The 14,118-nt window shown below is 42.7% G+C and overlaps 1 protein-coding gene across 1 annotated transcript in view; it reads left to right on the top strand.

Annotated features, from left to right (window-relative positions):
- Positions 1-226: 226 nt before the first annotated feature.
- The window catches only part of LOC107107352 (mitogen-activated protein kinase kinase kinase MLK4), a 68,658-nt gene continuing 54,766 nt past the window's right edge, over positions 227-14,118 (top strand). Inside the window, exon 1 of the mRNA XM_015407646.1 lies at positions 227-1,031. Within this exon, the coding sequence (XP_015263132.1) occupies positions 227-1,031 (805 nt within the window). The remainder of the gene's footprint in view (positions 1,032-14,118) is intronic.

Genomic DNA, 14,118 nt, shown 5'->3' with positions numbered 1-14,118 from the left:
CTCGGCTCCTGTGACCTTTGCCCTGGTCTCCTGGAGACCTCACCTCCCTCTTTCCTGTGCTCTCGTGTCTCTGCTTCTTTCTTCTCTGTCATCCACAGTGTCCATTTTTCTCTACCACCACCTGTATGTTCACCTAAAGCAGTGAGGAGAGCCTTTCCACAGGGGCTTCCTGAAGGCTCCAAATGCTGATGCTGAACCTGATGTGGTTAGCGCCACCGCTGTGACTATGGCTTTGCTGAGCTCTTTGGGAGGGGCTGAAGGGGCTTTGGGGGCCAGTGGCACCTCTGGCCCTCTCTGGACTGTACTGTATGACTATGAAGCCACTGGAGAAGATGAGCTGAGCTTGCGGCGGGGCGAAGTGGTCGAGGTTCTCTCTAAAGATGCTGCGGTTTCTGGAGATGATGGCTGGTGGGCAGGCAAAATCCGCCACCGCCTTGGTATCTTCCCAGCCAACTATGTGACTTATCAACCAGGGCGCTGTCAACATCCCCAGCGGGGATTATTAGAGAAGTCTGGACATCCAGGCCAAAGCCTAACAATGGGCGATGGGCATTCCACAAGCGGTGAAGACCATTTGGGTTCTCTTGCAGAAATTGACTTCCAGTGTCTGGAGCTGCAAGAGATCATTGGAGTTGGAGGCTTTGGCAAAGTTTACAGAGCCATGTGGAAGAGCCAGGAAGTGGCAGTGAAAGCAGCTCGGCAGGACCCGGATGAGGACATCATGGCCACTGCGGAAAGTGTTCGGCAAGAAGCAAAATTGTTCTCCATGTTGAAACATCCCAATATAATCGAGCTTCATGGCGTCTGTCTGCAGGAGCCCAACCTCTGCCTGGTTATGGAATTTGCTAGGGGAGGGCCCCTCAATAGAGCTTTGTCAGGGGCTTCCCCAACTGCTAGTGGAAGTCATTGGGGCCGGCGCATACCTCCTCATGTACTGGTCAACTGGGCGATACAGATAGCTCATGGGATGCTCTACCTACACGAAGAAGCCATCGTTCCTATCCTTCACAGAGACCTCAAGTCGAGCAACAGTAAGTATTTTGATTCTGAAGAGTTTTTTAAAATTAGGGATACAACTTGTACTTTCTGTACCATGTTTAAATGTCATAATCACAAGAAGTGCTTCACATTATTTTAAATTATTGTGCTGATTGAAATGAAAAGAAACGCATTTGTGCAGCCTGGATAGATGAAGCCCTGGTGGAGTTGCCTTACACTGATTCAGACCATTGGTCCATCAAGGTCAGTATTGCCTACTCAGACTGGCAGTGGTTCTCCAGGGTCTAAAGTGGAGGTCTTTCACATCACCAGCTGCCTGATCTTTTTAAGTGGAGATCCTGGGGATTGAATTTGGGGCCTTCTGCCTGCCAAGCAGAAGCTCTGCCACTGAACCACAGTCCCTCCCTGACAGAATAGAGCAAAGCTTTGATTTCTTGAAGCTAGAGTTTCAAAATCAAAAGCTAATATTAGCATCATGTTATTTTTTAGTTGCTACCATTTTTGTTGCTTTCATAATTTGTTTACCTTACGTTGCAGGATAATCCAGTCCAGTTCCATGTGGGTTTCTTTTCTTGTTCCAGCAAAATTTATGCATCTACTAGCATTTCAATACTCAGCTGTGTTGCATTCTTAGAAAACTTGCACAGCCTGCCTGTGTTCTTTGATTACAAGAAGGGCCTGGATTAACTTTCTTTTCTGTGTTTTTTGTCTCTCCATACATGGGTTATTAGAACTGCAAAATCCCTTTATAGTGCAATGAGTTTAATGCAGATAGGACTACTGTTTATACTTGGCCTGACTTGGACATGCTAGTGACACCAGGTAGAAATACTAATATATGGACAGATGTTTCTTGTTTCATCTCATTCACCATTTGGGGATATTGGTCACGCTGTACCACTTTGGGTTCTGAAAAAGTTTGTTTTTTTAAAAAATAGAGTTTTATTAGTTTATATATAGAAAGGGGGGAAGGGAAAAGAAGGGGGGGAAGAGTACAGAGTTGTATAAAAAATTTCAAATTAGCATTCTGCATGCAAAACCTCTCCTGAAAGTTTCACAACTATTATAACCATCTTTCTTATTGTTCTTCATGATGAAAAAGTTTTTAAGGTGGCTCCTTCCATTCTTATATCCATTGTCATTCTGAAGTGCTTAATTGCATAACTTGTAACCAATGTGTGGAGAAACCATTTATTTTTTTCTACATACTCTGTCTGCTATATCATATTTATGGGGTGGCGATAGGGGTTGATGGTGTGACATAGTACCAGCCACATTTGAAAACTTCCTAAAGAAGCCCTGACCTGGATAGCACAGGCAAGCCCAATCTTGGAAGCTAAGCAGGGACAACTCTGGCAAGTATTTGGATGGGAGACCTCACTGAAATACCAGAGGCAGGAGGTGGGGACAGGTTTTATTCAGCCACCTCTCTGCATATCCTCCAGGCCCCTAGTAGGGGTCAGTCACTAGAGGTTGCTGTGACTTCCAGGTGCATACACAAACACATTTTAAAAAAAGAAAATTTCCTAAAGAAGACCAGTTTCATTTCAAATAGAGAAGTTATCCTCAAAATACTTTGTGGAGAGTGACCCCACAGTTGGGTGAATGGAGCATGCTGTGGTAGAGCAATTTTAGAATCAGTGGTGGTAAGTGATGGAAACTTTCATGTTATTCCACAAAGGCCCAATTAGTCTATTTTATTGGAATGCTTCCTTTAAAAACTTTTTGTCCTTTTTCTACTACAGAAATGCTCTTAGTGTTCTGCATTCTTTCTCCATCAATTAACACTAGAATTCTTTTGTCCTTTTATGTATTGAGACTACCAATCTCTTGCTGTCTTTTAGCAAAGCTAGTATCTTTTTATTGTTTGTTTCTTTAGCAGAATATTCATGAAATCCACGGTTATTGTTGTCTGTTATGATTTGGTATTGCAGCAATGACTGTTTCATGTCAGTAGACGTAGCACATATGCAGTGACATAGATAGGGTTTTGGGGCCCTGGCAGGGCACATTATGGGACCTTCCTGTACCCCTAATGCACCAGCTTCACATTTGCAGTGTTTTAAAATTATGTATACTTTTGATTGCATACCCAATTATGTCTTTTCTATTTTTCTAGTATGTTTTTATTCCTTCATCCAAGAACTTAGACTTGCATGCATGATTTTCCCTTCCTCCTTTTACCTCACTACAACCTAGTGATTATGCTGAAGGTGACTGGTCCAAGGTCTCTCAGCAAGCTGCAGTGTACAGTAGGGTCATAAACCCAGGTCTCAAAGGTGCTAGCCTAACACTCTAGCCCACTACACCATGGTGGCTTCCCTTCCTTGCCTGTTTCATCTTTCCTCAGTTTTTTTTCCTGATACCCACTTTTTTGGTTGAGTAATGCCAGGAATGGTGTAAAATGCACAATCAAAAGTTATGAAGCCATCTTCACTATGTAACATAACATATTAAACAGTATGGAGAACAGATTACTCTTTGCAAAATGTATTTTTAATTATATGCCTTTTATATGCAGCCTCTGTGTAAAAATACAATAAAACCAGACTTAAAAATTATCAATATTTAAACAAACCGTAAATTGACAGGTCACAAAAGAGCCCTCAGTCTGGAAGCAGATAAAAAAACCCAGCTAACAATGATGCAACTCATCAGTAAAAAGTCTGGGTAAAGATAAATATTTTAGCCTGGCACCTGAAGGGTAATAAAATAGGCACCAGGTGCATCTCATGAGGGAGGGCATTCTCAGGTTGAGGTGCTACCACAGAAAAGGCTGTGTTTCTGGTTGCCATCCTCTTCCCAAGCCATAGAGAAGGCCTGGGAAGAGGATCTTTACTGGCAAGCTAGACAATACAAGAGGAGGAATTCCTTTAAGTATCTCATCTATTTTAGAGCCTTCAAGGTAAAAACTGCATTTTAATTGTTCCTGGAAACAAAATGAAAACGAGGGCAGATTTTTCAGCAAGAGAATAATAATTGCCCTTGTATCCCATGCCCAACAGTAGCCTGTTGGGACCAATTGAAATTTCTGAACCGTTTTCAAAGGCAGCCCCATGTAAAATGCCTCACAGTGATTTAACCTAGATGTGATCAGGACATGGATAACAATGGTCAGATCATGTTTTTGGGAGAATGGCTGTAGATGGCATGGCATACCAGTCAAAGCTGAGAAAAGATACTGTGTGCCACAGAGGAGACCTGACCCTCCAAATATAGGTTAGGAGGATCCAGAATCACCCCAGACTATGAACTTGTCCCTTCAGGGTAGTGCAGCTCCATCCAGGACAAGCTATGTCGGTTCCTGTTTAGATAATTGTGTATGCATGTGTTGATTCTTGTGGTGTGTGTATGCGTGTGTTGATTCCTGTTTAGATCATTGGCCTGTGTTGCCAGGATCTGCCTAAGCAGCAGGCTGCAAAATACCTTATAGGTATTTTTACATTCCAGAAAAATTTTTTATTGTTACCAATATACAAATAAGGAATGGCTAACAGATTTGATTTCTGTTTTGATTTTTTTTTGCATGCAGATCAGAAGAGAAGTATGATTAGTTAGGTGCACCAGCCATGGATGCACGGGCAGGAGTGGAGGGCTGTGAAGCCGTGGAAGCTGGAAGTGTGTACCTTCAAGTGTGTCCATGTTTTACACCACTAAGTCTTAATTTTTTTTTAAAAAAATATGATTTTTGTGGCGTGTAAATGCCAGAGATGCTTGCATTGAGTTAGTCATGAGGTCTGTTAATAGTAGTGCATGTGTTGCTGGAAGTTTAATGGGAATAAAGTGTTTCAATTTTAGCCACCTAAGGACAGAAAGTTCGAGCCCATCTTGAACTTTTTAATCAACAATGGCCAGTGGTAACCTAAACATAATCCATATGGGCTATGAATAGAGATCCCGTTCAAATCCACATAGGCTGAGTTTGGATAGCCTTTCTGGTGCTAATTAAGAATTATGACAAATGAAAGATTTTTCTTTACATTCACCTGTCTCAAGTACATAGAGGTTGATTACTAAACATTATATTAGTGCTACCTTTGCTCTGCATGGGGATGTTTAGTGAAGCAATAGATGATGCACAAGAACATAATAAAGGAGAGATTGTTTGGGATTTGCCTTGCACTCAAAGGTTAACCAGATCCTTTCCTGCTAGCTATGACAGAGCTCTTGGTCACAAGAGAAGTCAAACATCTCTTTGTTCTGTTTTTTTTTTTAAAAAAAAAAGTTTCTGGCAAAACTAGTACCAAACTAATGGCAGTAAAATCCATCATGGAAGACTTTTGTTTCCTTAACTGTGTGATCCTAAACAGAGCTTTATCTTTCTAAATCCACGGAAGTTAGTGGGCCTGTAAAGCTGCGGTGGCTCAAGTGGTTAAGACGCTGAACTGCAGTCTGTGGAAGATCAGTAGTTCAGCAGTTCGAGACCCGAGTTGCCGCATGACGGAGTGCGCTCCCGTCTCTAGTTCCAGCTCCTGCCAACTTAGCAGTTCGAAAGCAAGACATTGCAAGTAGATAAATAGGTACCACTTCAGTGGGAAGGTAACAGCGTTCCGTGCACCTTGGTGTTTAGTCATGCCGGCCACAGGACCACGGAAACGTCTTTGGACAGCGCTGGATCTTCGGCTTTGAAACGGAGATGAGCACCGCAACCCTAGAGTCGGACTCGACTGGCTTTTGAGCAAGGGAACCTTTACCTTTTTAACTCTGCTTAGGCTTGCCCTTTTATTGTTTTTTGAAACGTTTCTTTATTTCAGGGTTCTTTTAATATGAATATTTTTATTCTATTTGCCTTGCAGAAGGCCCAGTTTAGTTGATGAACTTTCCAGAACCTCTCTGGGCATTTACTGACTCCTCAGAAGAGTAAGGAAAGGAGAAGGGGGGAAAAAATCTGTGAGCCTAAAATAATGCTGAATAAAATACATTGTATTGTGTCTCTCCTCCCTCCAATATAATTTTTTCTGGCTAAGTTGTAAAAGGTAATGAATTTGGTGGACTTTTCTATGTGTATGTGTGTTGTTGTCGTGGCTTGTTGATTTACCATGTGATTTTTTGCTGGGTTACTCTGTTGTACATATCTGTGTTAACAAACATACAGCGTATTAACAATTGGTTAAAATAATTAACAAGGAATCAGTAGTCTTAAACAATAAGAACATCACTGGCCAGTAAAAAAAGAAATATTAAGCACAGACAATAAAAACAGCAGCAGTAAAGTAGTCTGAGCAGACCGCTCTTGAAACACATAAAAAGCAAAACTGTCACGAATTTATTAGCATACAACCTTCAGCAAGCACTAGTTTAGGGAATAAGGGACTCCTTTTTAAAAACACTGTGCAGGACAGTTAAGGAAAGGCTTTTGAGAATGAGAACATATTTGCCTAGCACCTGGAAGGCTGCGACTTTGGTGCCAGGCTAGCATCTCTGAAGAGGGATTTCCAGAGGCTTGGCACTAGTGTTGAAAGGCCCCTGTCTCCGGTGCACACTCTGCTTGCTTCCGCCAGTGAGGGCACATGGAGCAGGATCAGTGTGTAGCTCAGCACTGGCGTTCCTTACATGTAATTACTCTAAGCCTCGCTTATATCTGAGACTCACACAGAGATAGTTGTGTGCGTGTGTATACTGCTGCCTCACACAGAGCTAATCTTTATACAGCTGTCTTGAATTTTAAGCACAGAAGATGCACTGTAATTGGGAATGTAACCAAGGTGTGGTAATTATTAATTAGGAAGGGGGGAAATGTCTCATTTTATGTAGTGATTTAATAATCTTTGCTGTAGAAAATTCGCATCAGTTGTCAGCAATTCTGATTTCAAAAGTCCTGCTTCCAAATGTCCTTGTCTGCTTTCAGATGTCACAACAAAGGACATTCAGTTTAGATTCTGAACCCAAACTTAATCCAGGTTTAGAATCCTAGTTTGTGGAAAAATAATTTGAGGCATTCCACACAGGGACTCATTTCATAGCTACTACACACTTTCCCCTTTAAATTGGAGCAAAAGAAGAAAGCCCTGGGAGACCTTCGAGTTTTGCTTGGAAACGGCACTGTGTTGTATGAAATCACACACACAACCCCTCCCCCCAAAGCAGGGGCATCCTGCTGGCTACAGGGGGCAAAAATCTCCATGTGGAAAACAGCGTTGGCTCACGTGTTTACATCAGATTTAGTTATCAGATTTAGTTGCTATCCAGAATTCCTTCCTTCTCTCTCAGAGCATGATGGAAGGAAGGCTGAGCAAGCCGGGATGGTGTTCATTCCCTGCGACAAGCTAACATCCTGGCATCAGATTGGCTGGCTGTGACTGTTAAATGCTATTTTGTAGTCACTTTCTGGAGGACATCCATAGAGATCTGGGGCTTTTAGATAGTTCTACATACCATTTAATTTTGGCTTGGTTTGTTTTTGAGCCAGAGATCAAAGGAAAATGACAGCTGGGTCAAACATTGCCACCTTTACATGAACACTCTGAAAAGCTCTTCCTTGTAGCAGTCTTCTACATGGAAATATTAATGTCTAATAATCTTTTCCCCATGTGCTTCTGGCACAGGCAGGCACCATGTCACCCACCCTTTTTGCAGTGTTGCTCCAGAGAATGGCTCTTTTCAGCGCTTCTGTGGAAGTGCTTGTTCAAAACCTAGCATTTGTCTTTAGTGTCCAGAGATTTGACCATTGTGCATAAAACAAATTCACACAGGACTAACTGACAGTCTGCTCTGCTGTATTAGTGTCAGTCTTGAAGTTGCATGAAATGCCATGTGAAACATTTCTGATACAAAGAAGCTTCTATATGCAGTATAGTAGAGCGTGAGATAAACTCCTGTCTTGTATTATTAGTCTCTCAAAACTTAGTAGCTTTTCCACTTCTGGGTTCTGTAAAATAGAAATAACCTTAAATACCTTTAAATTCATGTGGACTGAACTGTTGCGCTCAACCTCATATGAAATGAGGTAACGCACAGTATTAAACTACATGATGTATGGGTAGAGTGGAATTATGCTAGCTGGAAGTTGCTCTGTTTATTTCAAACTGGACTACTATGGCAAAAATACAAGAAAAACACTGAGATGCTGTCATTTAAGCATTATATATAGAAATATATATACATGTAGAAGTCTACCCCACCGCCCAACTAATAAGAGATAAGGTTTAAATTTTTAGTGCCAGTTAGGTAACCATTTTAATCTGAATAAACCAATAACGTCTTTGTTTGCCATCTGTCAGCTTCTTATCTCTAAAAAAGTTAAAGTTCTTGTGTTGCAAATTTTGAACGAAAGTGGCCTTGTAGAGTAACAGAGTACTTATGCATGGGTGCCAGGCTTCTGCTGATTATACCTCATCTTGACAATGAAAGCATATGCCCTTTATTTCTGAAGCCATATCAAGTGACTTACAGAGGTTTTAAGAAGTAGTCTTGAAGGAAAGTTGCAGTAAATGTTCTCACTTTATCTCACACCATTTTAAAAACAAAATTCAGCTTTCGAGATGGCTGTAATTGCAGGGTGTGTATTATAATACCCAAGTTCTGATTTATACCTTACTGCCAGAGGGATTTTCATGGAAGGTGCCAATTTAAGAGATGGTCTGAAAGTTGGCTAGGTGGCAGAAAGCTATGAAATCTCCAGCAGAGTGCAGTAAATCTACAGGCAGAAAAGTCGGGTTGAAGGATTTAGAGAGTAAAAAAAATGCAAAGGAAGCCTGGCAGGAGGCTAGCAGTGCAGCTGAACAGAGTATGTGTGCCAGGGGAGGATATCCAGTTTATTGCAGGTATTTGGGGAAAGGGCTGGCAAGCAGTGTGGGAATTGTGATTCAGGCAGTTGCAAAAGGGGTGGGGGGAGGCCACACCAGGTTAGAATGCAAGTTGTTCTTTTCCACAAAGGTACAGCTTTGCTTGCTGAGCTTTCAAAATGCAGAATATGCACGTCAAATGCACTGTATGATTGTGTGTATCTTCTTAAAGTCAAAATATCTCCCCCTCACCATAGTTGTTAATGTTTCAAAACTCCATCTATAAAGCAACCAAAATATATGAATAGGGAAATCCAAAATCACCTCCTTGCTCCAGAGTTTACTGCCAAGGGGTTCTTTCTGTAGTCTCACTTGAATCAGCCCCAGGCATGCCAGTGTTGGCAGAACAATTCGGCTTTGTTCTTTTCACTGCTAATGAAATGTTTGTTTTTGCAGGTGTGCTTTTAACTCAAGCCTGATAAGCCAGCCTTCTCTCTTCTTCCTCCCATACACTGCAACCAAAAAGATTTTCGTTCCATAGTATGAAAACTCAAGGCATTGAAATAATCTTGAAACTCATTCAAGCACAAGTGTTTACGGTTCTTTATTAAAACCTTTCCACTGGGGAAGCAATGGAGACTGTAGAACATTATTTATCAGACATATTGGTAGTAAGTCATTTGGATCAAGTAGTAAACAAGGATAGTCATGGCTGCTTAAAACTAGAGGGAAGACTGGAGAGCCAGTGTTGTGTAGTGCTTAGAGTGTTGGACTAGGGTTTGCGAGACCCAGGTTTGAATCTCCACATTGCCAAGGAAACTTTCTGGGTGTTCTTGGGGCTGTTATGTCTCTGTTATGTCTTTATGGAGGGAAAGAATCAGTGCTGGAGGCATTAGGGTTCATAAGAACACAACAGCCAACTAACTGAACAGGCCACAACTAGGCTTCAGTAACTCTAACTTCTCCTTTAGTTATGATCACAAGACCCGAGCCTCTCCTTTTCAGAGTGCCTCTGGGAGTTGTTCTTAAAGTAATAGTATCAATATACCACATCTCTCTCCTTCCATTTCTATTTCTTCAGTTCTGTGTCCACTAATACTTTTCATGGTGAGCTACTGTTCATCTGTTTTGCTCACTTAATCCCTGGGCTCAGTCATGATATTGTGCTGGGACGCGCACCATGTGTCCACTTCTGGTGAACCTGTCTCTTGGTCATTGCGGGGTAGCCTGAGATTTGTGAGACTCTATTGTAGCCTCTGCTTGGTCAAGTTGTGGTTCAGAGACTGTTTGTTGCTCTGACTCTGCGTGTGGAATGGAGTCTGTTGGGGGTACTGAGTTAACCTTCAGCTGCCTTCTGGTGTGCCACTACTTTTCTCCTGTTGGTGTTTCAGTTTGGTGTAGTGGTTAAGTGCGGGGACTCTAATCTGGGAGAACCGGGTTTGATTCCCCACTCCTCCACTTGCACCTGCTGATGTGACCTTGGGTCAGTCACATGAGGAGGAGTGGGGAATCAAACCCAGTTCTTCCAGATTAGAGTTCGCGCTCCTAACCACTACACCAAACTGCTATTATCTTTGCAGGCTTCCAGACCTCTGATGATTCCATGCATAGTGGGTACTGTGAATGGAACACATGTAGTGGTTTAGCTGTCTGCTCATAGTACTCTTTCTCTCTCTCTTGTAACTGTTGAAGCTGGGGAACTGAGGGATGAGTGGATGGGAGGCTCATCCTCAGCATGTGTCCCATCAGCAACTGTGCCAGTGATTATTTCAGGCCAGTCACAGGTGTGTCTCTTATGTCCAGCAGTGCTAGATGGGTGTCTTTGCCCAATGCAGCAGTTTTACAAAACATTAATTTGATGGTCTGACTCATGCATTCAGCCATTCCATTTGATTGAGGGTGAATTTTATTCCCCAAGATCTGGCAAAATATGACGTTTTCTGCTGGCAAATTGGATGTGATCACTCACTACTTCCTGCAGGATGCTGTGCCTGGCAACTAGAATGATAAAAGGGTTGGAACGCTTTCCCTATGAAGAAAGGTTGAAGCGCTTGGGGCTCTTTAGCTTGGAGAAATGATGGCCGAGGGGTGACATGATAGAGGTTTACAAGATTATGCATGGGATAGAGCAGGCTGAGAAAGTACTTTTCTCCCTTTCTCACAATATAAGAACTCATGGGCGCTCAATGAAATTGCTGAGCAGTCGGGTTAGGACGGATAAAAGGAAGTACTTCTTCACCCAAAGAGTGATTAACACATGGAATTCACTGCCACAGGAGGTGGCGGCGGCTACAAGCATGATTGGTTTCAAAAGGGAATTGGATAAACATATGGAGCAGAGGTCCATCAGTGGCTATTAGCCATAAGGTATAGATAGGACGTCTCGGTCTGGGGCCAGTGATGCTGTGTCTTCTTGGTGCTTGGGGGGGGGCAACAGTGGGAGGGCTTCTAGTGTCCTGGCCCCACTGTTGGACCTCCTGATGGCACCTGGTATTTTTGGCTACTGTGTGACAGAGTATTGGACTGGATGGGCCATTGGCCTGATCCAACATTGGCTTCTCTTATGTTCTTATTTGCTTCAGCTCCAGTACCCAGTTTGAATTTTATGGGCACACCTCTTATTATTAGGGTGGAGTACCATGGCTCTGTGTTTGCTGTATGAAATTGCCTCCTCTGAAAGAGCACATCCACAAAAATGAGCAGGTCACAGTCAAGTGCAGACATGGATTTGTGTTCTTTCCATTCCGCTCTGCTTGGTGCTCTGCACATCGAAGAAAAGTGATTCATTTCCCCACATCTTTTGCATTTAGTCTGAAATGCTGGGGAAACCTGCAGAGGGTGGGATTTGCCACAATGTGTACATATCTTTCCAGAGCTTTTGGTGCTTTTTGTTTCCTTTGTGGCTGAGGTGACTGGCACTTCTCTGAGTTACTCCGAACTCCTTCCTTTAGCACAGTTTGAATGAGTTTCTCAGGGCCTGGTATGGACATTGCTTCCATTTGTGTTTTGGCAGCTTGTGAGGATCCACCAATGTTTGGCTGCGGTCACACGTAACAGAAGCCACACAAGTGAGACGGAAAACAGGCGGAGTTTCCGGGCGCGATCTCACCAGCACATCTGGGAAGCGTAGCACTCCCGTGGCTCAACCGAGGCTTCCAGCCGAAACTGCGTGGCAAAAAACTAGTACCTTGGAGGTACTAGTTTCCGGAAACTGCGGGGCAAGGGCGGGCGTCTGATCGCGTTTCCGGTGGCATCCGGCGCCCGCCCATGTCCCCTTGCAAATAAGGTGTTTTTTTTTTTGTCCAAGTCTCTGTGGATGCGCATGTGCACCCAACGAAGCATGCGCATTTGTCATGTACACAAAAATAAAAAACAGTTTGCCGCGGCGCACGCTTCTTCGTTGCGCGCCGGCTTGTCCTGTGATCAGCACCTCTCCCTTGCCATGGACCCTCCACGGTAACTCCACAGGACCTCCACAGGAGGTCTGATCACGTAACTGCGCAGTAGTTTGCCCCAGGGCAAACAGCCACGCTTCTCCTCTGCAGTTTCCTGCCCGTGTGACCGGGGCCTTTATTGCCTTTTGCAGGTTTAGATCAGGCTCCCCGAGTAGTCATTCCTTGAATCCTTTATCACTGGCATTGATGAAAATTTTGACTGTAATCTTGTCCTCTTCACCTGAGAATTCATCGGTCTTTGCCTTCTTCTTCAGTTCTGTTACATAGGAGTCAATCTGTTCCATTTCTAATGGTCAGTGATTACAGACTGATAGCACTCAAATACAGTATTTCTTTTGGGATTGCAATAATTCTTAAATAGTGTTAAAGCCAGCTAAGGTCCCTTCTCCAACCATGTGTAATAAAAGGTTGGGAAAGGGGTGGAGGTGATGCACATTCCTCCATGAGAAAGAGAATGCAATTTTTTTTAGCAAAGCTGCTTTACTTTCAGGTTTGAGTTTATTTTATTGAGTGCTAACTGCGCTGCAAATGTGTGCCGATTTCTGACACCATGTTATGTCTTCAGGGAGGGAAAGGATCAGTGTGGAGGCAGTAGTGGTAATACAAGCTGCGTTTATTGGAATATAACAGCCTAGGGTTGCCAGGTCTGGGTTCGAAAATACCTGGAGACTTTGGGGGTGGATCCGGGAGAGGGTGAGGTTTGGGGAGGGGAGGGGCCCCTCAGCTTGGTACAATGCCATAAAGTCCACCCTTCAAAGCAGCCATTTTCTCCAGGGGAGCTGATCTCTGTCACCTGGAGATCAGCTGTAAAAGTGGGAGATCTCCAGGCCCCACCTGGAGGCTGGCAACCCTACAACAGCCAACTAACAGAAAAGGCCACAGCTAGGCCTCAGTAACTAACTCCTCCTCTAGCTATGGTCACATAAGACCTGAGCCTTTCCTTTCTAGAGAGTCTCTTGGAGCTGTTCCGATATACCGCGTTCTCAGCCTCAGTTGTTCCAATATACCGCATTCTCAGCCTGACCTACCTCACAGGGTTATTGTGATAATAAAACAGAGGTGAGGAGAATAATGTAAACCATATTGGTCTCCGTTAGAGAGAAAAGTGGGGTGCAAATGAAGTAACTAATTTGTTTCTGTTTGTTTTGAAGTGGCTCCTCTAGTTTCTACAGCTTCAATTGAACATTGTATTTCTGAAATACTTTGCCTATTCCCACCTCTCTCTGAAGTACCTTCACTTGGTCTGATAAGGAAACAATGCTTTTACATTGTTAGATTGCCTTGTCTTTTGCTATAGCATAAGTACCTTCTCTTATCCTTATGTAATATTCTTTGTCAAAAACAAACAAAAAAGCATCAGAAGAACATTTTCAAATTGTGTCTATTTGAAATTCCACAATCAAACTTGAGAAAGCTTTGTCAGACTGTTTCAGCCTCAGATCTTTTGAGATATATATCATTACAGACTCTTACAGATTAAGTGGGTTACAGCTTTGAATATTAGCCTTAGCTGAAGTATAAATTCTGCTAGAAATAATTGGTAATTGACCTAAAGGCCTGAAGTTTGAACATAAGCAAGACTGAAGTTTAAGTGAGGAAAGAAAAACAAGATGAAAATAATAGCATAAAAGCTCCATGGAAAATTTACACTTCAATTTACCATTGAGTCTTGTAATTGGTCACTGTTACAGAATAAAGAAAGAACCCCCTTTTTCTTTTCTGCATTTAACAAGGAGCATCCATTCATTTATGAGATCTTCTGGCTTCCTATATGTTCTGCAGGCTACCACACGAGTTGTTGTAATGTGGTCTGCCTGGTCTTAATTTAAGCTTTTGTTTTGAGGCTTTGAAAACTGTGGGGTTTTGTTGCTGTCTATTTTTTGTGTTGATGATTTTCCATCTCCCCAAGTTAAATATTTTTATTATATACTAACAAATGT

Source organism: Gekko japonicus, unplaced genomic scaffold (genome assembly GCF_001447785.1).
Source record: "Gekko japonicus isolate JY-2015 unplaced genomic scaffold, Gekko_japonicus_V1.1 scaffold3427, whole genome shotgun sequence".
Lineage (NCBI taxonomy): Eukaryota > Metazoa > Chordata > Lepidosauria > Squamata > Gekkonidae > Gekko > Gekko japonicus.
The sequence above is the reverse complement of the archived record's forward strand: the minus strand, read 5'-3'. Positions and strand labels throughout refer to the sequence as shown.